The sequence below is a fragment of the Cucurbita moschata genome, unplaced genomic scaffold (genome assembly GCF_002738365.1).
Source record: "Cucurbita moschata cultivar Rifu unplaced genomic scaffold, Cmos_1.0 Cmo_Scf00002, whole genome shotgun sequence".
Classification (NCBI taxonomy): Eukaryota; Viridiplantae; Streptophyta; class Magnoliopsida; order Cucurbitales; family Cucurbitaceae; genus Cucurbita; species Cucurbita moschata.
This window is the reverse complement of record NW_019268518.1, coordinates 2765105-2792397: the sequence shown is the minus strand read 5'-3', so window position 1 is coordinate 2792397 and position 27293 is coordinate 2765105. Positions and strand designations below refer to the sequence as shown.

At 37.5% G+C, this 27293-nt stretch overlaps 5 protein-coding genes across 12 annotated transcripts; 3 read left to right on the top strand and 2 right to left on the bottom strand.

Annotated features, from left to right (window-relative positions):
* The first annotated feature begins 967 nt into the window (after positions 1 to 967).
* LOC111458437 (multicopper oxidase LPR2-like) lies at positions 968 to 3002 on the top strand. Its single transcript, XM_023101118.1, has 3 exons — positions 968 to 1178; positions 1262 to 2719; positions 2807 to 3002. The coding sequence occupies exons 1-3, from the start codon at positions 993 to 995 to the stop codon at positions 2858 to 2860; spliced, it is 1698 nt and encodes a 565-aa protein (XP_022956886.1). The 5' UTR covers positions 968 to 992; the 3' UTR covers positions 2861 to 3002.
* LOC111458401 (AP-5 complex subunit beta-1) lies at positions 2897 to 7933 on the bottom strand. The gene is made up of 4 exons (XM_023101050.1): positions 6188 to 7933; positions 5138 to 5577; positions 3172 to 5045; positions 2897 to 3073 (listed from the first exon to the last, which is right to left on the bottom strand). Exons 1-3 carry the CDS (start codon positions 7670 to 7672, stop codon positions 3575 to 3577), a joined length of 3396 nt encoding a protein of 1131 aa, XP_022956818.1. The 5' UTR covers positions 7673 to 7933; the 3' UTR covers positions 2897 to 3073; positions 3172 to 3574.
* Positions 7934 to 10441: 2508 nt separating this feature from the next.
* On the bottom strand, positions 10442 to 26943 carry LOC111458421 (BTB/POZ domain-containing protein At1g50280). 2 transcript variants are annotated; one of them, XM_023101084.1, is made up of 5 exons: positions 26751 to 26943; positions 12713 to 12835; positions 11935 to 12620; positions 11208 to 11676; positions 10442 to 11080 (listed from the first exon to the last, which is right to left on the bottom strand). In XM_023101084.1, the coding sequence occupies exons 1-5, from the start codon at positions 26775 to 26777 to the stop codon at positions 10580 to 10582; spliced, it is 1806 nt and encodes a 601-aa protein (XP_022956852.1). In that variant the 5' UTR covers positions 26778 to 26943; the 3' UTR covers positions 10442 to 10579. The 2 variants fall into 2 exon arrangements, with proteins under 2 accessions (XP_022956852.1, XP_022956861.1); XM_023101093.1 differs by having other exon boundaries at positions 12713 to 12841; positions 26749 to 26916.
* On the top strand, positions 15983 to 19905 carry LOC111458410. Of its 2 annotated transcripts, none has more exons than XM_023101072.1 (6): positions 15983 to 17289; positions 18110 to 18165; positions 18359 to 18589; positions 18658 to 18949; positions 19029 to 19279; positions 19322 to 19364. In XM_023101072.1, the coding sequence occupies exons 1-5, from the start codon at positions 16270 to 16272 to the stop codon at positions 19257 to 19259; spliced, it is 1830 nt and encodes a 609-aa protein (XP_022956840.1). In that variant the 5' UTR covers positions 15983 to 16269; the 3' UTR covers positions 19260 to 19279; positions 19322 to 19364. The 2 variants fall into 2 exon arrangements, with proteins under 2 accessions (XP_022956840.1, XP_022956831.1); XM_023101063.1 differs by lacking the exon at positions 19322 to 19364 and adding an exon at positions 19553 to 19905 and having other exon boundaries at positions 15996 to 17289; positions 19029 to 19225.
* Positions 22172 to 26905, top strand: LOC111458466. Of its 6 annotated transcripts, none has more exons than XR_002713130.1 (9): positions 22172 to 22638; positions 22960 to 23370; positions 23614 to 23713; positions 23800 to 23853; positions 25003 to 25144; positions 25241 to 25329; positions 25632 to 25724; positions 25975 to 26036; positions 26144 to 26200. XR_002713130.1 is itself a non-coding variant. In XM_023101176.1 (9 exons), coding segments are annotated over exons 2-9 (894 nt in total). In that variant the 5' UTR covers positions 22282 to 22638; positions 22960 to 23020; the 3' UTR covers positions 26460 to 26900. The 6 variants fall into 6 exon arrangements, 5 of the variants coding, with proteins under 5 accessions (XP_022956952.1, XP_022956937.1, XP_022956928.1 ...); XM_023101176.1 differs by lacking the exon at positions 25632 to 25724 and adding an exon at positions 26459 to 26900 and having other exon boundaries at positions 22282 to 22638; positions 26144 to 26239; XM_023101184.1 differs by lacking the exon at positions 25632 to 25724 and having other exon boundaries at positions 22268 to 22638; positions 25247 to 25329; positions 26144 to 26905.
* Positions 26944 to 27293: the final 350 nt, after the last annotated feature.

The window sequence follows — 27293 nt, the reverse complement described above, 5'->3', positions numbered from 1 at the left end:
AAAAAAAAAAAAAAAAAAAAAAAACAGATATTTTATTAAAAAGCATTGTACTTTAATAAAGATTTTAAAAAGAAAAAATTTGGATGGAAAAAAATCATACTTCTTCCCAGAGTCAAATTGAAACTTATTTTAATAGGTTAAACCGAGCGCTATAAACGTGTTTATCATCTTTGGACTTTTCTTTCTAGACTTCGACTTCTCGTGAAAGTTTTAAAACGTGTCTACTATTAAGAGAGTCTAGCCTGACTAGAGACTAAGGTGTCTCGTTAGTAATAAGTAATAATTTTCAATTCTTTTAAGTTTTTTACCCACAATTTTCATTTAATTGAATCAAATTCAAATGGGTTATCGAGTCGAGTCGATCGCATCACCGATTCTTTTGAAAACCATGAGACCCTTGTCGTTTTTTTAACGAAACAAATCGAAATCCAAAATCTCAAAATCCATTGCCATCCCAAACCAGTGAATTTTGGTTGTGAAGAAGCTTCCATGGGCAACATCCTTAAACATTCTAAGCTACCGATGTTCATCAAAACATGGCTCTGTTTCTTCTTTTCATTGATTTTACTCTCTGAACAGAACAGAACAGAACAGAATAGAACAACAAGATGGTTTCCATGAATGGGTGTTGGTTTTTTCAAACCAAAAGGGGTTTGGTTTCTAATAATTACTTGCTTTTTTTTTAGCTTTCCTTCTCTTCCTCCACTCTGTTTAATGGATCTAAATCCGTGGTCGGGAGAGGAACAGAAAAAGGGGGGGAAACTAAAAAATCTTGCCAGAATTTATTCTGATTAGTGGAGAAAAAAGCACACTGAGGTGGAGAATTAAAAGTTGCACAAACCAACAAAAACAATTGAAAGTTGACACACTCGCTGTCTCTCTGACTTCCAGACCCGTTTCCCACTGTGTCTCAGACCACATATAATCCCCCCTCCCTCTTCATTTTCTTCCAATATCCAAATTCAAGCATTGTTCGTAGTTTTCTTCGAACAATGGTGCTCCCAATTCTGTTCCTGTTTTGCTGTTTCTCTGCAACAACTGGGTTTGGTTCTGAACGGCTTATAAATCCCAAGAAGCTGCCGATGTTCGTCGACGACTTGCCGGAAATCCCCACACTCTCCGGCTTCCATGGCCGCCATTCCAAGCATCTCCGCCTTGGCATGTTCCTCAAGACATGGGTATGTTTCTTCTTCCTTTTAAGAATCTGGATTTCAACCCAAAAAGTAATTTTTCTTCTTGTTTTTTTCCTTTGTCTGTGCAGAAATTTCATCGAGATCTTCCCCCGACTCCTGTTTTTGCTTACGGTGTTTCCAAGGACTCTGCAACAGTTCCTGGCCCTACAATCGAAGCCATCCATGGCATCTCAACGTATGTGACGTGGGAAAATCACCTCCCTGACCGGCATATTCTTCCATGGGATCCCACAATTCCGACCGCCATACCCGCCGGAAATCGTGGCATCCCGACGGTGGTTCATCTCCATGGCGGCATCACCGAGCCTGGCAGCGATGGCCATGCAACCTCATGGTTTACTAATGGCTTCAAGCAGAAAGGACCCTCGTGGACCAACAAGACATATCACTATAACAATCACCAGCACCCTGGGAATCTTTGGTACCATGATCATGCCATGGGGTTGACTAGAGTCAACCTTCTTGCTGGCCTGATTGGATCCTATATAATCCGTCACCACCATGTTGAGGCTCCTCTCCGACTCCCTCACGGTCGCGAATTCGACCATCCATTGGTCGTCTTTGATCGAAGCTTTCTCCACAATGGCTCCATCTTCATGAATTCCACCGGCAATAATCCCTCTATACATCCCCAGTGGCAACCGGAATACTTTGGCGACGTTATCGTCGTCAACGGTAAAGCCTGGCCACGTATGACAGTACAACGTCGCAAGTATCGATTCCGCATCATCAATGCTAGTAACGCTAGATTCTTCAAATTTTTCTTTACCAATGGCCTTAGATTCATACATGTAGGATCGGACTCGGCCTACCTTGCAAAACCTGTAGTTTCCAAGGCGATCCTACTGGCACCATCAGAGATTGCTGACGTGGTGGTTGACTTTTCAAAGTCAATGATTGACACAGTCATCCTAGCCAACGGTGCAGCCTACCCTTATCCATCCGGGGATCCCGCAAGTGAAGGTAACAACAAAGTGATGAAATTTTATATTTCCAGAAAGAAAGAAGTTGAAACGCAGAGAGTTCCCAGCAAACTAATAGAGTACCCGAAACCAAAACTATCCGATGCATCGCACACTCGGTACATTGCCATGTACGAATACACGAGTGACATCGACGAGCCAATCCATCTATACATAAACGGAAAAAGGTATGAAGCACCAGTGACAGAGAAGCCAAAGGTAGGGAGCACAGAGATATGGTACGTGATCAATCTAACAGAGGACAATCATCCATTACACATTCACATCGGGCTACTGGCCGCACTCGACCAGACAGAGCTGGTTCGGCTGGAAGAGTTTAAGGATTGCATGACGAAAAAAAAAGATGCAGTGAAGTGCAAAATTGAACAACATGCACGTGGAAAACGGATTAAGGTAAGCAGTCATGAGAAAGGGTGGAAGAATGTCTACAAGATGATGCCTGGATATGTGACAAAGATACTGGTGAGGTTTTCCAACATACAATCGAACGCATCATACCCGTTCGATGCAACTGCGGAGCCTGGCTATGTTTACCATTGTCACGTAAGTAGCAAGTTCATATTATTGACTAAATGTTTCTAAAGCAACCGTAGATCATAACTAACATGCATTACTATATGATTGTTGCAGATATTGGATCATGAAGACAATGAGATGATGAGACCATTGAAGCTGGTTGCCTGAGAAGAGGCTGTGGAAGAAGACCAGAACCAACAAATCTCAACACAAATGAACAATTTGAACTATGTATCAAAAAGTGTACTGTTTTGCTTTGTATACTGCCTCCAATAAACATTACAGAGAGCAACTCACAGAAAAACGAGCTCATTCTAGTGTCTTACCTTAGCAAATTTTCTCGACATGAAAATGCGAGCGCAAAATCCTGAACGCTTGAACCTGGCAAAAAGAAATTCATAAACGAGTTACAAACAGATTTCAATAAGATCTTGGAGTATTTGACCAAATATCAAAACAAAACTTATACACATACTAACCTGATTTTTCAAGCCAGAACGAGCAATCCCTTTTGTGTTTTCCAATGTCGTTCTTATCAGCACTTGAAAACACTCTCTGAGATATAAATATAATGAGAAAAATGTATGCTCATAAGTCTCAAAGCAAGAAATCATATCACGTGGTTTTAACCTGTATGCATCGTAAATACAGACTAAGTTTACATTTGCAACTTTTAAGCCTCTGCTATAATGATCCCCGACTTAAAGAAAGTGCCCTCTTCCGTACACAGAAAGAATACAATTTGAGCAGAAACTACAAGTATTTACTAATTTTGTATATCTACCAAGGGTTTCCAAGAAAAAAATACCCTCATCTTGCAAGTGTCTACAACAAAACTAGATAGACTCTTCCGAGGTGATAGATAAACTGATAGATATCCTCTTATGCGAGAAACAGAGCCTCCAAGTAATCATCGACGTAAGCCAAGCAAGGCCAGTGATCAGTTCGAATTCGAACTAAGGTTGAACAATCGGAAACTTCCATCTGGAAAAGAAGGTGAAACCTTGGTGGAAGAAATATCAAAATATGAAAGTGGCCCATGTTTCTCTTATAGCTACTGATGTTGCTTCCCATTTCATCTTCATTTGAAAAATATGTAAGACGTAGTGGGCCTCTATCAAGATCAGGTACTGAAGAGGTCAGTTGTGAGAAGTTCTCAGATGCCATGTCCTCCCAGATGACATTCTCGATAATATCTCGATCCTTCACGATTTCAATGAGCTGTTCACCTATAACGCTCACGATAAAAGGAGCCAGGTAGAGTTCAACAGCCTCAATCAAAGAAGCCACTGAGACTTCAAGTAGTTTGACTGATCTGGTTCCACTAATAGCTGCAACTCCTTTGCCTCCTTTCAGTGAAAATGTCTCTCGCCCAGTATTGGAAGATGTTCCACATGCCTCCCAAAGAGCATTGAATAAATCTGAACAATAACCAGGGATTTCATCCATTGAGATATCTGATGGGACAACAGCTTTAAGAAACAAATCTTCAAGTCCTACTGTGATACTCTGAAGAGGACCACGAATGATCTGGCCACTTCCTGCGGTAGATTCAATTGAGACATCGACGAGTCCTGGTGTGGGCTCCCTTGGTTCCAATTCAACTGCTACCAGAGCCTTAAATCTTTCATCTTTTCCATAACCATTCTGAACGGGAACAATGTCCAATGAGGAGACCCTTTTACTAGGACTGCCTTCATCCCCTGTAGACTCTCCCAAAATAAAAGGTATATGACGAGATGGAATAGAACCAAAAGGTGCAGATGAAGAAAACTTGAGCACAGTTGCATACATTGCAGGATGGTTATCCGTATCATCCAAATTCTTAGCAAATGTATCAGTTCCCCAAATGCGACTGAATGGCTCCGATTCAAAACTTAAGCTACAAAATATTGTAACTTTAAGCCCTGGCATATGCCTGAAGTCAGGAATGCATGAAAAATGTCTCCGTAATATATCCAAAATCTTGGAAATCTTCGAGTCCATCACACGCAATGGCTCCTGAGCTAGATTAATTGTTTCAATGTTAGAAGAGAACTCAGTCACCCTTTCTTCAACCACAGGTTCGCCGTCCCTGATACCCTCTGACAAACCAAGCTTATAATCTTCAACTCCTAGAGTTGATAGAGATAATGACCAGGATTGCTTTACAAGTAAGGGGATTTTTCGTTTTAAATGTATATAGGATGAGATGTTTCTGGACTTTTTGAGATCATGAGAAAGTCGTGGAGACTGGACATTGTACAAAGCACCAGAATGAAGAGATTGAGAAATGCCAAAGGGTTGGTCTCCAAGTTTTAGCAAGTCCCTAAGCTTCTTTCCAGGTACACAAATCAGCATACGTAAATAGATCCTGAAATAAATAAATAAATTAACTCATTAATTAAGAAGCTGGATCAAAGGAAGACAATGAAAAGAACGTGAGAAAATCTTGATTTTATGTACCTTGCATTATCACGAACTTCCAAGTCAGGAAAATAGAGGCAAGTAAACGCAAGAAGACGAGACATTTTAAGGAACAATCGAGAACTTTGGTGGTGCATCAACAACGTCCTGCAAATCCCAAGTACCTTACTTCCAAGAGACCAAGACTTCAGCCCCGTGTCCGGTCCATGTTTCTCAACAAGAAACAGCATGAACTTAGCAAAGAGTCCAAGCAATCCACTGGGAGGTATCGTATCATTTTCGGCCATTCTATTGAATACTGAGAAGCAAGACACCAGTTTGTAGTTTATTGCAACTTTTGGAAGCAAATGCTCGTCAAATTTCTGGAGCAGGCTCTCTGCTAACCATCTGTGCTTTTGACACCTTAACAACCGGTCAGTGAAAGCAACAATAACGGGAACCAATCTCTGATTTTCCAATATTAACTCCACAAGCATCTCCTGGAAGGTAAATATTGTAAACATCAAAATACAGTTGATTCTCTTTTTTTTGTCGACCCCTATAACCAATTCTAACAAATATGTTAAGCAGAAAGAGAGAGGCCTTCAGTGGTTTGTCACGAACAAATGGGCTTCTCGTGGCTAAGGCTTAATTTCCTCCTCCAAATCCTCCAGGGGCAGGTTTCACACATATTTTAACCTTCTAGCCCATTGGAGGAAACCAGAAGCAATTTCTCAAACCAAAATACTAGAGAGAGATATCACTAGAATTGGAAATTAAATTCAGCATTCGTTACAACTAGTGAATGTTACAGGCAGACCATGTGCGGTGTTTTGGACCTCGACTCTAAAGTTTATTGGATACTGGCATACTGCTATATTAGCTCATGGTTCTAAACCCAATTTAATGCTTCTTAGCCTTATAAGCAGTATGAAACAATGAAGATTGAAAATGATGCTCTCTAGTGTCACACTTTTCATGGTTAAGACAAAATTCTCCAGCAGAACAACAATCAGCAGACCGACATGGAAAAATTAACTTTATAACTTGCTAGTTTAGAAAATGGAGAACTAAACACAACAGAAATGGGAAAATAGAGCAGTGTAGAACCTGCAACATACGGAAGATGCTGGAATCCACAAGAATTTTATCGGCGTTCGAGTCGGAGACAGAATGAGATGACACCCCTATCAAGAATTTATGGAAGGCACGAAAAGCTACAGCAGTTTCTGTGCTTCCTGAAGGTAGCCATTTGAAAGCTGATACGCATACCAGACCATCTTGAAGAAGCTTCACCACTGACTTTCCAGAATCTGAATCTTGGTCTGAAACAGTCTCAGTTTTGGACATTTGATTACGTATTGAGGTGAAGGCAAGAAGGTCGAGCTTCAAAGCTTTAAGAGCAAGCGGATCAAACACTGCCGGATAAAAGTTCAAACCCATTTCAGCAGCTGAAGTCATCTTTTTGCCTAGTGGACTATCAGTCCTGAATAAACCCAACAACCAATGGAGTGCAAGCAAACGGAAAACCAGATGTTGCTGTGTTTCTCTAGAAATCAACAAAAGACGGCGAGCAATCTCGCCTTCTTGCTCATCAAATGCGTCTAAAAAATGCAAATACATCATCAAAACAACATGGCACAGCATAGGATCAAAGGAATATATCATTCCAAAGAATTGCACCTTCAACATTGACGCCTGCAACTCCAAAGCTAAAGCTACGGGCATTATCATTGTCATAAATTCAACCATAGCAGGCGGAGTAAGAATTTGTGGCGATTCAAGCAAGAACGCTATCGCCCTCCTCAATTCTTTAGAATTCAATCCAGGAGAAACCTCCCTATTCGTGCTCGAATCTGGGGCAAGAACAGATGGCGGAACATTGAAAGGAACCAAAGGAACGGACGTGCTGAGAATCGATACGCTTGATCTTTGAGCAACAATATTACTGATGACGGTTGTGAATAGCAAAATATAGCTCTGCGATGCGTGCGTGCGCTCGCTTTGGCACAAGCTCCATAGATGTCCCACAACAAGTGACAGTAAACAAGGGTAAGCCTTCTCCAATTCCCTCAAGCACTCAGACGCAATTGCGCGGGTCTGTCTATCAATCCCATGATTTGGGCGATTAACAACGGTAAGCAGCAATTCAATCAAGCTCTCCAGCAATCGAACATCGAAATTCCTCAAGGCATCGAGGGAAATGAAAATGGATGTGGTGGAGACCATAATTTGCTCCTTGAGAGAGAAGGTAAAGTGAAGGCCATCGGAGTTCGGAGATTGGACAACCACGCGAAGGGTATCAACCAAACGCTCTAATATGGATTCAGATACAGCAGAGTCAGGGGAATCGGACAGGGAAACGAACTCGTCGATGAAATGGAGGAGCTGAAGCTTGAGATTGAGAGGGAAATCCCGCTTGAGGATGGAGGAGAGAACCAAGTCGATAAGAGAAGAAGATGTGATGGAAAATTGAGAAGTCCATCGGTGAAGACGAGGTCCACCGCTGTGGAAGTCTTCAAAGAAAGATTCCCAATCTTGTAAGGAAAGGGACTTCAATGGCGGCTTGGTATTATCGGAAGTTTGATCGGACATACTCTAAATGGTTGCAGAATTCAATTTGGTCGATTATCAATTAGAGAAGAAGAGCGAAAGCCTCACCGGAGTACACATAGAAACTATCCCAAAGGAGAGAAGATGAAACTGCTGCGAAATTCGACGGCGAAGGAAATCTGAGGGGAGAGGAACGGCGCCATTGTTGAAGATGTCAATCCCAAATCGGATTATGCCACTGTTTATTGGACGGACGGCGGGTTTCTACCGCCAGGCTCGCGGTGGCGATTGAGTTAAGAAATGGCGAGGGAGGATAGGAGAATCGTAGGCCTGCCAGTTTCAAGGCCGTCCCAAAGAGGATGGATTTGGGCCACTTGAGCCCTAAGCCCAAAATAAAGTTTTTAAATCCCAAAATTTATACTAAATTATTTTTACCCTATTTTGTACCTTTTATTTTCTAAATTACATTTAATTATTATTGGTATGATAAACCTTGTTTTAAAATTTGAATTTTTCACACCAATTTTGGTTAATAATTTTGATATTCTAACCCTTTTATTGTTGTTTATATGATTAGATAATTAGATGAATTTAGACTATCTAACCCAAACCATAAAAATTGAGTTGAATTATATTCTTTTTTTTCATTTAGATTTCGTTGAATTTTTTAAAAATAAAAAATTTAGTTCACTCTGCCAGAATGTATTTTTATTTTATTGGTCCGGTCCAGAATATAAAATTTTAATTAGTAATGTAACATTTATTACTGATAAATAGGATTTATTATGTAAATCGAGATTTGAAACTCAGACATTCCGCACTTGATGGTGCGACATCCTAGAAAAGTTTGTAAACGTTCACGGGTCATTTGATGTTTAGGCATCAATAATAATCCTTCCACAAGTTCACCTACGGAAACCTTGTTACGACTTCTCCTTCCTCTAAATGATAAGGTTCAATGAACTTCTCGCGACATCGTAGGCAGCGAACTGCCCACGTCGCCACGATCTGAACACTTCATCGGACCATTCAATCGATAGGAGCAACGGGTGGTGTGTACAAAGGGCAAGGACGTAGTCAATGCGAGCTGATAACGTGTGAGTGAGAATAAAATATGCTAAAAAAAATTCATGTACCGATTTTTATAATAGTTTTCACTCTTAGAAACAACTCAAGACAACTAAGTAACGTTGTCACATCGATGTTAAGGCCACGAAGGACAAATCTTGTTCGAATCCTATGGATAAAACGTCACAAATGATATCAAAGTGAAACTTCTCCAGAGTTATCTCGTTTATTTATTTATTTATTTATTTATTATTATTTGTAGCGGAGAAGCGGCGCCCAATTAGTCGCCAAATTGCGATTAATTAATAAAGATGTGTTGATTCCTTGTAATGTAATGGTCCGGTCAACCGCAAACACCCACCGCATCGTTTCACGGGAATTAATATTTCTTATTTTAATATTCCAAAATCACCAATAAACCAACCAATTTTGTTCTTTCTTTCTACCGTCCAAAATTTTTAAATCTTTTAAATATGCTTTCAAATTTAAATTATCTCTAAATAATTTTATCAAGGAATTAAAGAGTATACTTTTTTTTAAAACTTCAATATTTATTTTTTAAAAAAAATTCAAATATATATTTATTGTTTCGAACCTAATAATGAATTCAAAAGTAAGTTTAAAATGTTTATATGTATTTGATGATAGCAATCTTAGCATTCAATGTGTATTCCAGAATAATCTCATTTTTCAATTATTCAACCATTTTATTTTACCAAGTTCAATGTTAGTCAGATTAGTCAGCATTTCTATGTTTCGATGCAACAACAAGATGTTATTTGTAACAAATAGTTTTGTTGGTTGGTTAATTGGTCACATTTTATTCATGAAATGGGTTGGATTGATATTAGGTAATAATTCTGCTGAACTTTTTATTTTATTTGTTATAAAAACAGTAATAGTAACTAGTAAGTTTGTTGATGATTAATGGGGTGAGTTCCACTATCTCCATTCCAATGAGGCCTTTTGGAAGCCGAAAGCAAAGCCATGACAGCTTATGCTCAAAGTGGACAATATTGGGGAAGCCCAAAGCAAAGTCATGAGAGCTTATGCTTAAAGTGGACAATATCATACCATTGTGAAGAGTCATGATTCCTAATAATAACAACCTTATACTCAAAGTAAACAATGTCATACTTTTATTTATTTTAATCGGTAGACTTTTGAATTTATTTTAGGATAAAAATCATTTTATATTCCTAATTTTTGGTGTAAATAAAATTTTTCAATTTTGACTATATATATATATATATATGAGAGATCTCTCAATTCTCTAAGTACGCTGTTTACGAAATCTAGACCGTTCATCCATTTGAAATGGAGGGTGCAAAATGGATGATTATAAATTTGCATAATGTTTGAAAACCTAATCCGATCTATGTTTAATAGATAGTTATTTTGGGAATTGAGGGACAATGATTAAATAAACATAGGACACCGAAATGGTAAGCTCATGTGTGCAAGTACACGTGTCTGCATCCAATTGGTTATCCATAGCTGAAGCTGCTAAATCCGCTCGGTTTTGGCCACTGGTTTTCTTCACCAGACAAATCTGATTCCATTTATTACCATTTTCTGTCCCTTTTTGACTTCTTTCTTCTCTTCCTCACCAAGATGCTTCAACTTCCCATTATTTTACTCTCACTAAGATTCTCACTCTAAATTTAAAACTCCTCTCAACTTGCATTTTCTTTTTCGATCTCAAACTTCGCTCGTGGGTCGATGAGTTTCGTGCTCGTATGAAGCAATCAAATGATGGATTTATACATACAAATACAATGTGTATGTGATATTACTTGGCTGCATAGGTATGTGTACATGTCGTTCGACCAAAAAGTTAATGATGGTGTGTAAGAAGATACTGAGATGAGTCTATTTAGTTTAACACAGTCTAGGCAAGGCTCTGTGGTAAGTAGGTGGTGAAGTGATGGCAGTTTGTCTAACCAAAGTGGACATGTTACTCTTCATTTCCCTACAAACTTTCTCCAATTCTACCACTCTCCATTGCATCCTTTGCAGGTTTAGTTTCATGTCTTGGTTGTTGTTGTTGGTGTCTTGGCCTGTGCTGCTACTACACCCTTCTGACTCAAAGCTGCTACTTGATAAAACCCTTTGACACTCGCTGCTGTAATACTCAGTACTGCGCCGATTATCCTCCTCCCCTGCTGCTGCTACCATTGCCATCGCCGACGCGGTCGCCGTCGTTTCCTCTTTGCTTGAACGACCACCTCCCATTGCTTGAGACTTCAGTGCCTCCACTGCTATCCTTGGCGGCACTCTTGGATTCTTTGCCAAGGCCTTGCATGTCTCTAGGCTCAGCTTCTCGTGATTTAGACATCTACATAGCCTCGACCTCTCTTCCATCGGAAGATTTGGATGAGACTGGAACACAATACACACAATAAACAATCCTTTTCAGATTAATTGGCAACTCATTCTACCTCTGATTTTCAATACAAAAATGGAATGATAATGAGGTTTATGAGCTTGAAATTCTTGTTCTACTCACCTCTAGGTAGATGTCAATTGCTCTGTAAACTCCATCGAAGCAATCTCTAGCACAGTCCGGCAAGCTCTCGGCAACTCCCAAGAATTTGGATATTTTGAGGTTTTGATCAGGAGAAATTTCCCCCAAATACTTATCAACCAGTTTCCCCACTTTTTTCAGCTTGTGCACAGACAAAGCTCCATCGTTGTTCACGAATACTCTGATTAATCTTATCACCAGATTCACATCGTAAGTGCATTTGTGGTGCCCGGAGATCAGCAAATCATCCAGTTTGGCCTGATCCAGCATCCCGCCGATCATCCTCTCCAACCCACTCCGACAATCTTTGCTCAGACCAAAACCAGACACCACTCTTAACACCCAGAACAGCCCCCGGCAAGAAAACATACTTTTCCCCACCATTACCACCCCGTGCACTGCGGTGTCCGCTAGCCCGCCGTACTCTCCCCTCGGCCGCCCACTTCCATACCTGTTAAACATATGAATCGAACCTTCAATATACTGCAGTTTAATATGTTAACCAGAGACCCTCAATCAATAGTTGCTCATTCCTAAAGATAAGGCTCAAGTTCATTAGTTCAATCATAAGGATATGTATGTGATCAGAACTTAGAACATTGATACCAATTTCTTAAGCTTACGAGTTTAATCTGTTATCGAAACATAAGATTATGTGATTAATATTCATAGTTGAAGCTTTTGGATTCAATGTTAGTGTAACACGTACCCAACAGTGCTCTGAGCAGCGGTTTTGAGGTAATGGAGGAGAAATCTGGTGAGAATCAAACTGTTATTGCTGCTCCCGTAGCTCCCCATCCCCTGTACGACTTTTTCAATGATCCGAGCAGGCAATAACGACATGTCGTCGAACCACCACAATTTGGTAGATAATCTTGAATTACCAGACGCATTATCAGGTGAGGAGGAAGAAGAAGAGGAAGAAGGAGTGACGAGGCTCGCATTGGAATTCTGTGCAATCTTGGCCAATAAAGCACAAACGAGCTTCTGCAAAAGCCCTGACGAATCTGCAAAAGCGAAAAAGGAATCGCAACTCCGAAGGCACAACAATAAATCACTCCACGACCAGTAAAAGATTCCGTCGAGGAAATTCTCAGTCTGCAGGATGAGGTTCCCAGCGGCGACCTCCTCCGTCATTCCAAGGAACACGGCGCAGCAATGGAGTAATGCAACATTAGAGACAGTGATGTCGATTTGAGCGCGGTTGTAGCAGAATCTTGAGATGAGTTCGAATCCATTCACTCCTCCAGGAAAATCATCGATCTCAATAGCAGAATTAGAGAAATCATCGCTGGAACTAGCACCAAAGGCAGTTGTTGTGGTTGTTCGCCTTCTCGCTCGCCTATGCTGCTTGCTAATCCGCCGGAATCTTGCGGAATAAGCCGAAATAACCTTCTGCAAAACAAAATGTAAACAAAACAAGATGAGAAAAAGGAAGAAATGATCGGAAAGGAGAAATGGAAAAAAGAAAATGAAGCCAAAAACACCTCGCTGAGAAAGAAAGTATGCTGGGCGGCGATGTGGACTTGGAGATAGGTGGATTGCGGAGTCATGGCTATGGAGGAAAGTTGCAGAGCAACAATGGCGGAAGAGAGAGAAAGAGAGAGAGAAAGAGGAGTGAAAGAGGGGGAAGGGAAAGAGAAGCATATTTGTGGGGGCAATGGAGAAGGATTCGTTTGGAGCGATGGCGATGGCGATGTCGTGTAAGCTTTTATTTTATTAATATTTTTCCACGCTTCCTGTGAGCATTATTATTTGCAATTATAATTTTAAAAATTATTTAAAATTCTCGTGAATAATTCGACCAACTTGCCTTCAAATTGTTTAACTTCGGAGCCTCCCAAAATTTTAAGCCACTTTCCCATTTTTTTAAAAAAATTAATTTAAAACATTATGTTACCATTTTTTAATTATTTAAAAAATTATACTTCTCCACGCTATCACTAACATAATCATCACTAACATCAGTTACAAATGTCAAATATTTTATCCAAAATGTCAAATATGGTTAATATTACTGGAGTTGACTTAACAAAGTCAACTTCCAAATTGACCAAAATATTTGGTTTTAAAAAAATTTAACCTAAAGAATGGTCCTAATTACTTAATTCAAATATTTTATAATTAATTTTTTAGTTTTTATTTCAAATTCAATTTTTTTTAATTTTAGAATTAATTATTACATTTTTTTTTTACAATTATTGGGAGTGTAAGGCATGAAGATTTTGCCAAAATTTATATTTGGCTTGCTTGTTCTTTGGAGGAAAAAAATAAAAATAAAAATAAAAAAGACAAAAATGAGAAGAATTGAGCAAAACAAAAGGAGAATAAATTAATTTTTTGTAAATATTTTAAAAAGAAAATATATAAGCTTATGTGTTTTTGTCAATTGGGAAAAAAACATGGGACTCAGAGTTGACACGTGAAGTGCGGGCCCCACCACCCATTTCCTTCCTCCACTCACGGATAAGCACATCTGCCACGTCATCCACTACTCTAGCTTTCCCTATCTCTGGGCTGATCCATCAGGCCCATTTCTACTGTTGGGCCCATTTTCCCCCAGCCTGGAAATTCCCGTTTTAAGCTGGGCCGATGTATGATTTTAATTATATATTTTTAACTTTTAAAAAATAAATACTAACTTTAAAAAATTTAAAATATTTTTACGTTAGTAATGTAATTAAAAAATACACATAAAATTTTATAAGTAACATTAATACGCTCTATCTTTATAAAAAAAAATTCTTATCATTAATGTATGGACAAAAACGGTCTGTCGACATCTCATAGATTATCTCCTAACGTTAATGTAATTTTGTATACTTAAGGGCATTTGCAATTTCTTTAACCGTGTTATGTCTTTTTAGTTCAATTCGTGAAACTGGGTACCTTCAAATCTCGAACCTCACAGTTAAAGACATTAACCAATTGAACTACGGTCGATATTAACCGATAAAGTAATGTGATTGGGAGGGTCCATGGGAGTAATATTATTGAGTTTTGTGGTTGGAAATTGCCAAAACTATCCAATTTGATTTGATGTGTTTATAATTAATAAGGATTAGGTTGGGTTGGGTTGTAAGCCGTTGCTCGGGTCACCAACTCAATCCATCTAAAATTTTGAATTAGATGGAAAGATTTTTTAATGTACAACTTTACTAGCGTTCAACGTCACTGTCACATCTCGACCCTAAACCCGAATTCTATTTATTATAATTATATATCACCTAATTTTAACCCAAAGTTTGGTTCTAACATTTTCTCATTCCAACTTATACTTATTTTAATTATTAATGTGTATTCCACGTCAACTCTTCCATGCTATCACCTTGTTTAATTCAATTTTTAAATACTTTTTAGAAAAAGTCAAACTTACGTGTCATTAACCCAAGTTACAATTAAAATGGATAATTAAATCAATTACAAATATAGTAATCATTCAAACATCAATTTTCACACGTGGTTGACTTGTAAGCTTGTCTGTTATTGATAGGCATTAGTCCCTGACAAATTTTTTGTCTAACTGTGGAGATCTCTTGTTCCGTGTACTCCTTTGCATTTGAAACAGATAGTTTAAATTAATTTATTTATAACCGTTTAGAAGTTTAATTATGTAAACATCCATTCCCATGATTCGAATCAGGATTTGGAATCCAGATTTGACATTAGATGACTCCGACATTTTTTAAGAGTGAAAACTATCCCCGCAGACCAACACGAGTCATTCCAATATGTTTTGTTCTGACTCACCTGCATCACAAGCATTCATACAAGGTCATCCAACATAGAATTGCTCCAAATAAGCACTCTTAACCATTAAATTCCCATAATTAAGTCACATCTTGGTGATATACGTCGTAACTTTTATTTCCTTTAAGTCATTTTTAATCATTCTATATTCAAGATAGCTTTGATTCGAACATGATCTCAGTTCATTTATGTATCAATTCTTTACTCAAGGTGACATAAATTATTACAATTATAAATCTATATGAAAATAACATGTTTAAATCAACATCATCCAAAACGTATCAATCTCTAATATTTAAAATTTAAATGTATAAAGCCATCCAACCATCTTATTCCTATTAATTTTTTTTAAAAAATAAAATATATTTTAAAACGAGATAACAAACAAGTGGAACATGTTCAACAATATTGAGACGTAATTCAAAACCCGAGAAAATTATAAGAATAATTCAAAAGCTTATTAAATTAAATTAAGAATTGGTCCAAAAAATATATATATATATAGTTTGAAAGTTGAGTTTATGTAATACGATGAACCAAAAGCTTATCCATTTATGTTGAATTCATGGGAATAACTTCCCCTTTTTTGAACAAGTAAAAACCTTTTTTTAAAATAATAATAATAATATTATTATTTTTCCTCCAATTTTCTTATTTATTTAACTGCCCATTATCCATTCCACTCGAATAAAATAAATGATTTATTTTAGTCAAATTAGGATTCAATTTCAATTAAAATAAATAAATAAAATGTTTAAGAATTTATATATAAAAATACAAGATATTTAAAACTTAAAAAAAAAAAAAAAAACTAAAATAGATAGAAACTAAGTTGAGAAAATAAAAGACAAAATTATTAAATCATTAGTTATTTATTTAATTTAATTAAAAAAAGGTTTAAATTCGTGGAGTGACGTGGCGAGGGAGCGGCATAAGATACAATAACAAGCGTCGTCGTCTTCGGTTTTGACGCCGAACAAACTAAAATAGATATCCATTTTCTTATTTGGACTAAGAGATTGCCACGTGGAATTAGGGAATTTTTTTATTAAAAAAACGTCATCACATGCCTTCTCCCCTCACATCACGTGACCTTTGTGGGCCCCGGTCACTCCCCCGTCTCCCCCTCTAACCGTCTCTAAAATTATTTATTTCATTTTTGGTTAATTGTAAAAAATTGTGGTCTCTGTGGGTCCCATTTGACTTCTTCTTCCTTCTTCCTCCCTTCAAAACGTTAAACCCCTTCCCCTCCTTTCTCCTCCATTTTCTTCTTACAACGAATTCCTCTGTTCTAATGGTGGTTGACGTTCATTCCTCTGTTTCTCGACTTCCATTGATGGACGGTTCTGATCATTCCGAGCTCTCCGGAAAACTTTACGTTGCCGATGAAAACCAATCGAAGCTCTCTGATAGTGAATCCCCTTGTTCTGTTTCTTCCTCTGTTTCGTCGTTTGATTCCGAGAAAACAGAGGATCCGATTCACCATGATTCGAAACGTATTAGTGGCGAACTACGCGTATTGGAGCCTCATTCTCAGCTTCCTAAACCCGAGCCTCCACCTGGAATTGCTATTTCCTCTGCTGGTGAACCGCCGTACAAACGGTCGCAGAGCTTGGCAGAGAATATCTCCGTCGATATGCCGTCGATTGGGAAGTTTATACGGGAGAGAAGCAGTAGTTTATCGGTAGCGATTTTCAAACGGATTTCGTCACTTAGAGATGAGAACGTCGACACCGACGACGACGGGAAGTCCCAAACCGGCGTTACGGAAATCAAACTCTCCGGCCTGAAAGTCGTCGTGAAGATGAAGAGCGATGAGGATAAAAACAGAGAACTGAAGGGAAGAATCAGCTTCTTCTCGAGGTCAAATTGCAGGGATTGTAAAGCGGTTAGGAGTTTTTTGAATGAAAAGGGATTGAGATTTGTTGAGATAAACGTCGACGTTTTTCCTCAGAGAGAGAAGGAGCTGATGAAGCGGACGGGGAGTTCATCGGTGCCGCAAATTTTCTTCAACGAGAAGCTTTTTGGCGGTCTGGTGGCGCTGAACTCACTGAGAAACAGCGGTGAATTTGACCAGAGAATCAAAGATATGTTGAGCAGTAAATGCCCCGACGAAGCACCTGCTACGCCGGTGTACGGTTTCGACGATCCAGAGGAGGAATCGCCGGACGGATTACTGGAGATCGTGAAATTTCTAAGATCGAGATTGCCGATTCAGGACCGTCTGATCAAGATGAAGATCGTCAAGAACTGCTTCTCCGGCGGCGATATGGTGGAGGCGCTTATTCAGCGCCTTGATTGTGGGCGTACTAAGGTATGATTCTATAGTATCCTTAGTTAAATCCAATGTTTTCCTCCATAGTCATTAAGTTCTATGCTCTGTTTTCTGGCCGTTGGATCGACGTCTTTTGAACCTTCTTTTGAAATCCTACGGTCATCTTAACTTACCATCTCATTACATCATGGTCCGCGAAGCACCTGATTGCTTTTCAATTCAAAAAATCCCATCCAATGTAAGTAACTTTCTATACTACCATCTTGCTCGCTCGAGAGTATATGAATGAAAGGAGCTTATACTGGTTTAAAATTGCTGACACGAGCACAGCGTTAACCGCGTGAGCTCGACTGACACCTACGGTGTAATTTGGACCAAAAAGTTAAAAGTTTAAATCTGGACCGAACATAGCGTCTCGGGCAAGAATAGTGATATTACGAGAATGCCCTTGAGTGAGTGGAGGGTGGGAAGAGGGACATGGTGAAGGGTGTGTCCGTGTGGGGCGGGGGACATTAATGATGGGGAGCAACTAACAAGCGGGTGAAATGATAGATGGGTAGAGAATCATAATTGGAAGAAGAGGGTATTGTAAATTGTGCGAGTAATTAGTAGGTGGACTCGCTTCCCAAAAATGGATCTTATAGTTATGGGAATTAATCAAATGACCATATACTGATTTTGGTATATTCCTTTCCTTAACTAAACTAATCCAAATTCTATTAAATTTGTGTTTATCTATCTAAAGAAATATTAAATTTGACCAAAAATTTCAATTGGGTCTTAAAAAAAAGATATGTTTTCGACAAATTTTCTATGTTTATATTGTTCGGTGATGAATTTGAATTTGATCTATGTGTAGGCGGTGGAAATTGGGAAGCAGATGGCTCAAAAGTTCTTTATTCATCATGTTTTTGGGTAAATCTTTATCTCGATCATTGCATCTTAGCAATAGTATTTATATTTTTTGGATTGCATCTGAGCAATAGTGTTTATATTTTTTTTGGAAGTTCTAGACGCAAAATTTAAAGTTTAGAATCTTATTAGACATAAAGATTCAATTTTCTGTCTAACTGATCGGCTAATGAGCAGAGGTATGTTGTTTTTCTAGGGAGAATGAATTCGAAGATGGGTACCATTTCTATCGTTTCCTCGAGCATGGGTCATGCATATCTCGGTGCTTCAACTTCAGAGGCTCGGTTAACGACAACAAGCCCATGCCTGCTGCCATGGTTGCCCAAAGACTAGCCAGGATCATGTCTGCCATATTAGAATCCTATGCCTCTAACGACCTTCAACACGTCGATTATCTTGCTGTTAGCAACAGTGAAGAATTTCGAAGGTACCCATTTGGCAAAAATTTTAAAATATTCACGAACGTTCAAAAATAACATTAATACCCTTGGGCAGGTACATAAATCTAACACAAGAGCTCCACCGCGTGAACCTCAAGGCACTGTCCCACAACGAAAAGCTAGCATTCTTCTTAAACATGTACAACGCGATGGTGATCCATGGGTTGATTAGATTTGGACGGGTGGAGGGCGTAATAGACAGAAAATCCTTCTTCTCCGACTTCCAATACTTGGTCGGCGGGCAGCCATACTCGCTCATTGCCATAAAGAATGGGATTCTAAGAGGCAATAGGCGGCCACCCTATTCCTTTGCCAAGCCCTTCAGCAGCGGTGACAAGCGAGCGGAGGTAAATTTATGAGTTCATGATACTTAGTTTAGGTTAGTTTTTGTTGAAAGAGTACTGAATGTAATAAGCCCTTCTTCAGCTTGCGTTTGGGGAAGTGAATCCTTTGATTCACTTTGGACTGTGCAGTGGCACGAAGTCAAGCCCAAGAGTGCGATTCTTTAGCCCTCAAGGCGTCGAAGCTGAGCTAAGATGCGCTGCGAGGGAGTTCTTCCAAGCTGGTGGAGTGGAGATTGACTTGGATAAAAGAACTGTCCTTCTCACGGGCATTATCAAGTGGTTTGTCATCATTCCTTTCTCATTTCTTTACTAACTCCTTCTACTTTAATGATCCCGATAGAGGTTTCAGTCCGGGTGATTTATTTGAAAGGTCCGAGTCCTACCTTACTTCAATTGGTTAAGATAGAGGTCTGAGTCCTACCTTACTTCAACTGGTTAAAATAGAAAGGTCTGAGTCCTACCTTACTTCAACTGGTTAAAATAGAAAGGTCTGAGTCCTACCTTACTTCAACTAGTTAAGATAGAAAGGTCTGAGTCGAGATGACTTATTTGAAGTTGACTTGTAACGTGGATGCTTAGTAAGAAGGAGGTTTTAATGGGTTGCAGGTTCGGGGTGGACTTTGGGAATGAGAAAGAGATATTGAGGTGGATAATGAAGTTCTTGGATGGGAATAAAGCAGGGCTTTTGACACACCTTTTAGGAGATGGAGGTCCAGTCAACATAGCCTATCAGAACTATAATTGGAGCATGAATTCTTGTTGATCATCATCACTTTTTTTCCCCTTCTTTCCTCCATTGCAACGGACAAAAATCCCTAAGGATTTTGTTTGTGTGCTTTTTCATGGAACCCATTATTGTTGTTGTAGATAATCACATATTAGTTTCTTATACTTGTGTAATTTAGCCATTCAATTTTGGTGGTTAGTCGTTTGATTTCAAAATTTTTATATATAATTAATTCACGTACCCCGTATTAATTCAAATAATTGAATTGAGGGACCTTTCTTTTAATTTTTTTTTTATTTTTTTAATGATATTTTCAACGTTAGAGCATATATTAACTCATATATCTTTTTCGGTCATTTCAACCATCATTACAATTCATTTGATAACTTTATTAGTCTGAAATCGAAGGACTCTATGCTTCATCAGAAAAAGGCATGATAGCTACTTTTTTCTGTATAACAGGATTATTAGTTACTAGTTAGTCTTTCCATTATTTTTTTTTTTATGATTTTTAAATTTCTTAAACAAAATTTTAAAAATAAAAATTATTACTTATTAAGATCAGTCGGTCGGACAGATATTATACGACAGTCTAAGACAATTTTACTTTATTTAAGATTTATTTAAATAAGTAAAGAGTATTTAGGGATTCAAACCCTTAGTAGGGGTATTTATAATAAAAATTAAGGTAATTTATTTCTAAAATAACTAAATTATTTTTTAAAATATTCTGACATCTTTATTCCTTTTTAAAAATATCTAAATTATTTAAAAAAATATACATATATGTTCGGGACTTATTTTATTAATGAGTTTATATTAGAGTGGGTTAAAATAGATGTATTTTGTGGGTAATTATAGCAAAAATAAAAAATACATATTTTTCTAAGTTCATAATTAAAAAGGAAAAAGAAAATGAGATTTATATGAAATATAGTTTCATTTTCTTAATTTTTTTTTAACTTTTGAGAGCCAAATTAGAATAAATTGGATGTAATTTGGTCACATTTTATTTTATCTTTGTAATTATTTTTCTCTTTTTTACCGTAAGTTTATGGATAATATAAATTATTTATCATAATATATAATATGATATCTAAATGGTTAATTAGTGTTATTCTCTTGAAAAAAAAAAAAAAAGAAAAAAAGGAAAAAAAAAAGCATCTTATTGTTATTTTTGTTAATTAAAAAACTAACTAGAGGAATCAGTTCTTAACTGAATATTTTTTTATTTAATTTTTAATTTTTTAAATTTGGAATTTATTATCGACAATTCCTAGAGAGGGCCTTACAAAATAATAATAATAAAATGAATTATAAAATTAAAATTTCGATAAAAAAAATAGCCTTTTTAATGTTTAAAGTTGAGTTTCGATTTTATAATTTATCAAGAAAATAAAATTTAAAAAATGAAAATAAAATTTTTAAAAACCATTTTTTTTATTTTTAAAATTTGGGTTGTTATCTCCAACTCTTCAGGGTGGAACCCACTAATTTATTAACTCAAACTCTCCGTTGTGGGCCCCACACCGTGCCTAATCTCACTTCCTGCACGTGTCATCAATTTATTTATTTTTTTTTAAAATTAAGCCAAAAATACTAATAAAAAAACAATCTTTTCATTTTTTTTTTTATCTTTTTTATTATTAAATAACTAGAAAAAAAAAATTAAATGGTTAATGTATTAAAATAAAAATATTTATTTTTCAAACTAATAGTAAGATAAATTTCTATAACATTGTGGACTAAACTCAAACCATAAAAATTAAATTTTGTTAGATTTTTTTGGTTGGATTGAACTTTTGGCAAATAAAAAGTTTGGATCGATTCATGGGTTGACATTTTTTTGGTCAAATGAACCCGACCAATCTGAAAATAGAGTCACAACACAATCCATTAGTACCCTAATTATTATAAAAATTAAGAATATTTAATGTTTAGATTAATTATGGATTGTGAGTGGTGAATATTTGACATTTGAGATTTATGAAAAATTTAATTAAAAAAATTAGAGAATCCAACTGAACCCAAAAATAGATTTTTTCATTAAAGCCCTTATAATTAAAAATGCCTGTAGGGAAAGCACTAAATGGGGAATTACATATTTATTTTCACAATTGTAAATTATATTTATATTTATAAAAGAGGGTGAGAAATATTGTGAAAATGGTGAAAAATGAATAATTGGATGAAGTTAAATAATTAAATTAAATTAAATTAAATTAAAATTAAGAGACGAAGATGATGGCGTGAGACAACAGCTACTTAGTTTTATGAGAAATGCCTTCACTGTATATAATCCACCACTCCACTCATAATAATACCCAATTTGTTCATATTTATACCCTTTATAGCAAAATTCATTTCTAACTTTTTTTTTTTTTTTTAATTTTTAAAAAAGCAAAGGTGGAGAGTCCACAATAATTGGCATCAAATGCTTATGGGGATTCGCACTGTTCCTGAATTCCAAGATCTGCAGCAACGTATCCATTGTTTATTTGAAATTAAACAAACCCCCTCTTCTTCTCTCTCTTTCTTTTCCTTTTTTCTTTCTTTTAAATTTTAAAATTTTGTGCTTTTTCTCCCAGTTTTTCATTGGTGGAGCCGTGGGAGGATTGAAATTGAGTGACCCAAATGACCCACTTCAAAATCACTGGGCGTAGGGCTTTGTGGGTTCGGTGGTGGCTCAGTGAGGCCTCCAATTCTTCAGTATTTGAATCTGTTTTTGGAGCTGTGGCTTAGAATTCAAGGGTTCTTCTCTCTTTCTCTCTCTCTCTCTCTACATTTATGAATGGATTTCATAAAGGAATATTAAAGCCAATCAGAGCTTCGTCGGAAAGTTGCACCCATAAAGGTTATCCCCACCCCCTTCCCTTAATTTCTCTCTCTTTCTCTCTTGTTTTCTCTGCAACTCCTTTTCATTTGGTGCTTTTAGGGCTTCGATCGTTACCCAGATGAATTCAACGTGAGTAATTTCTCTTTCGCTTCCCCCTTTTGGGGTTTTTTTTTTCATCTGGGTTCTTGTAATTTTGCTGTTTCATGGGTTTTATCTCTTGATTTGAGGAGTTTGAAGCTTTAGGAATGCTTTGTGTTGAGTTTGTTGCTTGCTAATTGTGTGGTCTTGTTGATTCAAATTTGCATTTCCTCTGATTCTGTTGCCCGATTGTGTTGGAATTGTGGGATTTTAGTGCGAATTATGGACGTATAATCTTTGATACTGCTCGTATTTCCCTTTTGTTTCCTGTAATTTGTGCCTTCTTGGGGTTTTATGAATCTGAATTTATAGGTTGGATATGGTTCAGCTGAGATTTCTGTGAGAGTTATTGTAAATAAGAGGATTAGTAACCATGGCAGCAGAATCCAACACGGGGTTTCACCGTGACGAAACGTTGCGTTCCGCTTTGAATCGGCACGCCATATCTTTTCAATCTACTGCAACAACCAGCAGCTCGGAGATGATGACAATGGGGAATTATTTTGGGGTTAACAACACACCCGCCATAATGTTTTCGGGGAATTCGAGTGTCGTCAACAACAACAATAACAACCACAACCACAACCATACTGTTATCAGCCAAGCTGCCAATTCATCTGGCTCTCTGCTTCTTGATACTGTTCCAGGTCTCAAGCATGATGCTGGGTTAGCAGTTGAATGGTCTGTGGAAGAACAATTCAAATTGGAGGAAGGTCTTGTCAGGTAGGTTCTTTTTCTTAAAATCTTCAAACTTATGTTCCTGTCGGATTTTCTTTTATGTTAAGTCAGTCATTCTTCCTCGATTGCTTGATTAATGAAAGCTCTTCTCATGTCTAGTTCATTTTTCTTTCTTGTTCTATGAATAAAACCATATAGATATCAATGGCTATACCTTCTTTCTTAACTGCAGATATCAACTTTCCTTTGACAGTATACTCTATATTGTTCTTGCTTGCCATTTGATAGGTTTGCTGATGAACCAAGCATTTTGAGGTATATCAAGATCGCTGCCATGATACGCGATAAAACCGTCCGGGATGTTGCTTTAAGGTGTAGGTGGATGACTGTAAGTATGAGTTATTTAGTGTGTGTAAGATACCACTAGGCTTCCTTCTTTAAGTTCTTATAGAAGATTAACAAACTTCATTACAGAGAAAACGAAGGAAGCCTGAAGAACATATTGGAAAGAAAGTGACCAATCGAAAGGTACCTGTACGGAACTTTTATGTATATGTGTTTGCTATCATTTATTTTCCTATTTTGGTGAAGAACAGAAAGGCATACTAGGATGTTCATATGGCTTTAATGTTAGGCTGGATCAGATTCTTGAAAATCTTGTCAAATCCTGTGTTCTTCACATTCAAAGTTTGATTATGAGAACATGTAAGGGTGACTTGGATTCCATGAATTTGTAAGATCATTGGTTAATCTTTTGGATATTTCCCTGTTTTTGGTTCATGTTGATGCCCAGAGCCTAAAAATTTTCTGAATCAAACACAACCCTATGAGTTTTCTGGGATGCAGTGCCACTTTTTTCCCCCTTTTTGAATGATAAGACCAAACCTTTCGTTTCAGAGAGAAAGAATGCAAGGTGCATACAAAATGAAAGCTCACATAAAAAAGAATCAAACTGAAATCGAAAGGCATATAGTTACGAAAAACATTATATTTCGACTTCGATCTGACAATATTTTTGGCTGTTTAGTTGCACAACCTGTTCAAGAGAGAATACACTTTCAATTAACTCTTTCATAAGTTAATATTTGTAACGGCCCAAGCTCACTGCTAATAAATATTGTTTTCTTTGGGCCTTCCCTTTCGGGTTTCCCCTCAAAGTTTTTAAAACGTGTCTGCTAGGGAGATGTTTCCACACCCTTATAAAGAATGTTTCGTTCTCCTCCTCAACTGATGTGGAATCTCACAATTCACCCCCCTTTGGGGCCTAGCATCCTCGCTGGCACTCATTCCCTTCTCCAATTGATGTGGGACCCCATTGTGAGATCCCACATCGGTTGGGAAAGAGAATGAAACATTCTTTATAAGGGTTTGGAAACTTCTCCCTAGTAGACGCGTTTTAAAAACCTTGACACTCGTTCCCTTCTCCAATTGACGTGGAACCCTATTGTGAGATCCCACATCGGTTGGGAAAGAGAACAAAGCATTCTTTATAAGGTTGTGGAAACCTCTCCCTAGAAGACGCGTTTTAAAAACCTTGAGGGGAAGCCTGAAAGGGAAAGCCCACAGCCGTTACAGTTATAGGACACTAAGTTGAACAGAGAATGTTTTTGAAGATATAGTAGTGGTAGTTGTCACATGTTCCCTCTAATATCTTTATGATCTGATATTGGTTTGAAGAACCAATTTCTTATGGATGTTCAGGATAAGCTGGTGGAGTCATCTTTAAAAATAAATACACCTTCAGCCCCTGGACCCAGCATGGCTGCATATTCTCATATGATGCATAATATAAACAGAAATGTAAATTCGCCTTCTGAAGGTTAGCATCTTGAAATTTTTCCCTCTATACTTCTTCATAGTAGCACGTACCACCTCGAGTTATTCAAGTTTTTATCGACACGTTTCGTTTCATTAGTCTCAGAGATAAGCAGTGCAGCTGCACATCTTCTGGAACAGAATGCTCAAGCTTTTAGTCAAATTACTGCCAACCTTTCCATGTACAAGGTGAATATCTAATAGCAAATTATCTTGTCTTAATATTGAAGTATTATGTCACATTTCTTCTGTCTAGATTACTTCTTTACTGATGAGTATCAAATTCCCATGAGTTTAGTACCAACATCTGATTATTGTGAGATTCACTCTCTAAATTGGATGCTCTTAAAACAGATGAAGGCCCATCTGTTCTTACTTCTTTTTCCTTATGAAATCACTTGAAGGATCTGTCTAGTAGCTTATAAATGTTGCTTGGAGAATAAGGATGTGGGAATGAAATGATAGAGAGGACTTCTTGGACAATTTTGCAGGGTTCTTAAAACCTCGAATGCATAATGTCAACACTATACTCCTGAAGGAATGCACTTTTCTGTCACTTTCCGAGACACGTAACTAATACCTCGGTATAAACTGAACGTTTCCTAAATGAAGCTTACGAACATCTTATGATAGTTCATTTATGTTGGTTGTGCCTTATCTAAGAGTTCGTTCGTAGTAGACAAATCTATCCTAAAGAGTGTGCCCAAAATAATATTCCAAAGCTTTCTTCCACTTGCTTTGTTTTATTTTCATTCGTATCATCCAGCTCGGCCGCTCGTTTTGCTACCATTGGTCATTTTACTGCATTGTGATGTGTATTATCTTTTCAAGCAGTTGCAGGATAACATAGACCTGTTCTGTCGGACAAGGAATAACATTATTGCTATCTTAAATGAGTAAGTGGAGGTTTCATTTTATTATCTTCAAATGGGTTCCTTCCAAACTCAGTTCTTGGGCAGAATGATCATATATTAATGGAGATTTTGAATTGTAACATATGCAGCATGAGAGAAACACCAGGCATACTGAGCAAAATGCTACCACTTCCTGTATCTATAAATGAAGATCTTGCAAAAAGAATTTTACCTAGCACAACCTGGTAAGATCTCTAACAAAAACATGCTGGGCAGGTGCGAGGAACACAGAAAAGTTTCTCATTTTTGGATTGTATTCTCTCATTGAGCTCTGTAACATAAAAGATAACCCCAAGTCAAAGTTTTAATGTAAGCTACAAGAACAGAGGAAGGGAAAAAAGAGAAGAAAATGAAGAATGGGAGTGATTTCTGATGTGTTCTTGTGTTTTGAATTGGTTGGTCAGAATTGGATGTTTGGCCCTTGGTTGTGTTTTATGCCAGCACCAGGGCCATTGCAAGGAAATATGAACACGGAGAAGAAGACGATGACGACAATGACGACGATGTAGAGGTGATTGGTCGGGGTAACCGTTGTCTCGCTGCTGCCCAATCAAACGGAATCGAGTTGATGGCTGAGAAAAGAGTGTTTGATATTGATGTATGTCATGTCTGTGAGCTCCTTCAACACAGAGAGTATTAACAGTGAAGTAAGTGTCAGCTGCAGATATATTGGTCGGGAGATTTGAGTAATGGGGGGAGAGAGAGAGAGAGGAAAAATAACATTATTGTGAGAGAAATATTTGATATGAAAGTATAATTGGAGGAGCTGAAATGATTCTGTTACCAATAATTGGATTCCTGTGGTGTTCTTGCGTTGGAGGCTACTCTGATCAATTGGGTTGAATGGAAAATAGACCTTCACACTCTTCAATTATTTCATACTTTCTATGTCTATACCTCTTTAGCATATAATACTAGCTCAAACTTATCCCTAGTTGATATTCACCGCTTTGATCCGTTACGTATTGTCGTCTGCCTCACGATTTTAAAACGCGTCTACTAGAAAAAGGTTTCCACACCCTTAATAAGTAATGTTTCGTCACCCTCTCCAACCACTCTTATAGATAATATTTCGTCACCCTCTTCAACCGATATAAGATCTCATAATCCACCTCTCTTGAGGGCTCAACGTTCTCGCTAGAATACTGTCGAGTGTCTGGCTCTGATACCATTTGTCATAGTCCAAACTCACTGCACTGCTAACAAATGTTTGTCGAGTGTCTGGTTCTGATACCATTT

Coding starts and splice junctions, on each gene's coding strand:
- LOC111458437 (XM_023101118.1), top strand. CDS start 993: ATGGTGCTCCCAATTCTGTTCCTGTTTTGCTGTTTCTCTGCAACAACT. Junction 1,179..1,261: donor GCATGTTCCTCAAGACATGG/GTATGTTTCTTC, acceptor TTGTCTGTGCAG/AAATTTCATCGAGATCTTCC. Junction 2,720..2,806: donor GCTATGTTTACCATTGTCAC/GTAAGTAGCAAG, acceptor TGATTGTTGCAG/ATATTGGATCATGAAGACAA.
- LOC111458401 (XM_023101050.1), bottom strand. CDS start 7,672: ATGTCCGATCAAACTTCCGATAATACCAAGCCGCCATTGAAGTCCCTT. Junction 5,578..6,187: donor GCATCTTCCGTATGTTGCAG/GTTCTACACTGC, acceptor TTTACCTTCCAG/GAGATGCTTGTGGAGTTAAT. Junction 5,046..5,137: donor GAAGTTCGTGATAATGCAAG/GTACATAAAATC, acceptor TATTTATTTCAG/GATCTATTTACGTATGCTGA.
- LOC111458410 (XM_023101063.1), top strand. CDS start 16,270: ATGGTGGTTGACGTTCATTCCTCTGTTTCTCGACTTCCATTGATGGAC. Junction 18,166..18,358: donor TTTATTCATCATGTTTTTGG/GTAAATCTTTAT, acceptor TTGTTTTTCTAG/GGAGAATGAATTCGAAGATG. Junction 18,950..19,028: donor GCGGTGACAAGCGAGCGGAG/GTAAATTTATGA, acceptor GCCCTTCTTCAG/CTTGCGTTTGGGGAAGTGAA.
- LOC111458466 (XM_023101169.1), top strand. CDS start 23,021: ATGGCAGCAGAATCCAACACGGGGTTTCACCGTGACGAAACGTTGCGT. Junction 23,714..23,799: donor TAAGGTGTAGGTGGATGACT/GTAAGTATGAGT, acceptor ACTTCATTACAG/AGAAAACGAAGGAAGCCTGA. Junction 23,854..25,002: donor AGAAAGTGACCAATCGAAAG/GTACCTGTACGG, acceptor ATTGGTTTGAAG/AACCAATTTCTTATGGATGT.
- LOC111458421 (XM_023101084.1), bottom strand. CDS start 26,777: ATGTTATTTTTCCTCTCTCTCTCTCTC. Junction 11,677..11,934: donor GCTGCTCAGAGCACTGTTGG/GTACGTGTTACA, acceptor TATGTTTAACAG/GTATGGAAGTGGGCGGCCGA. Junction 11,081..11,207: donor CAATTGACATCTACCTAGAG/GTGAGTAGAACA, acceptor ATTGTGTTCCAG/TCTCATCCAAATCTTCCGAT.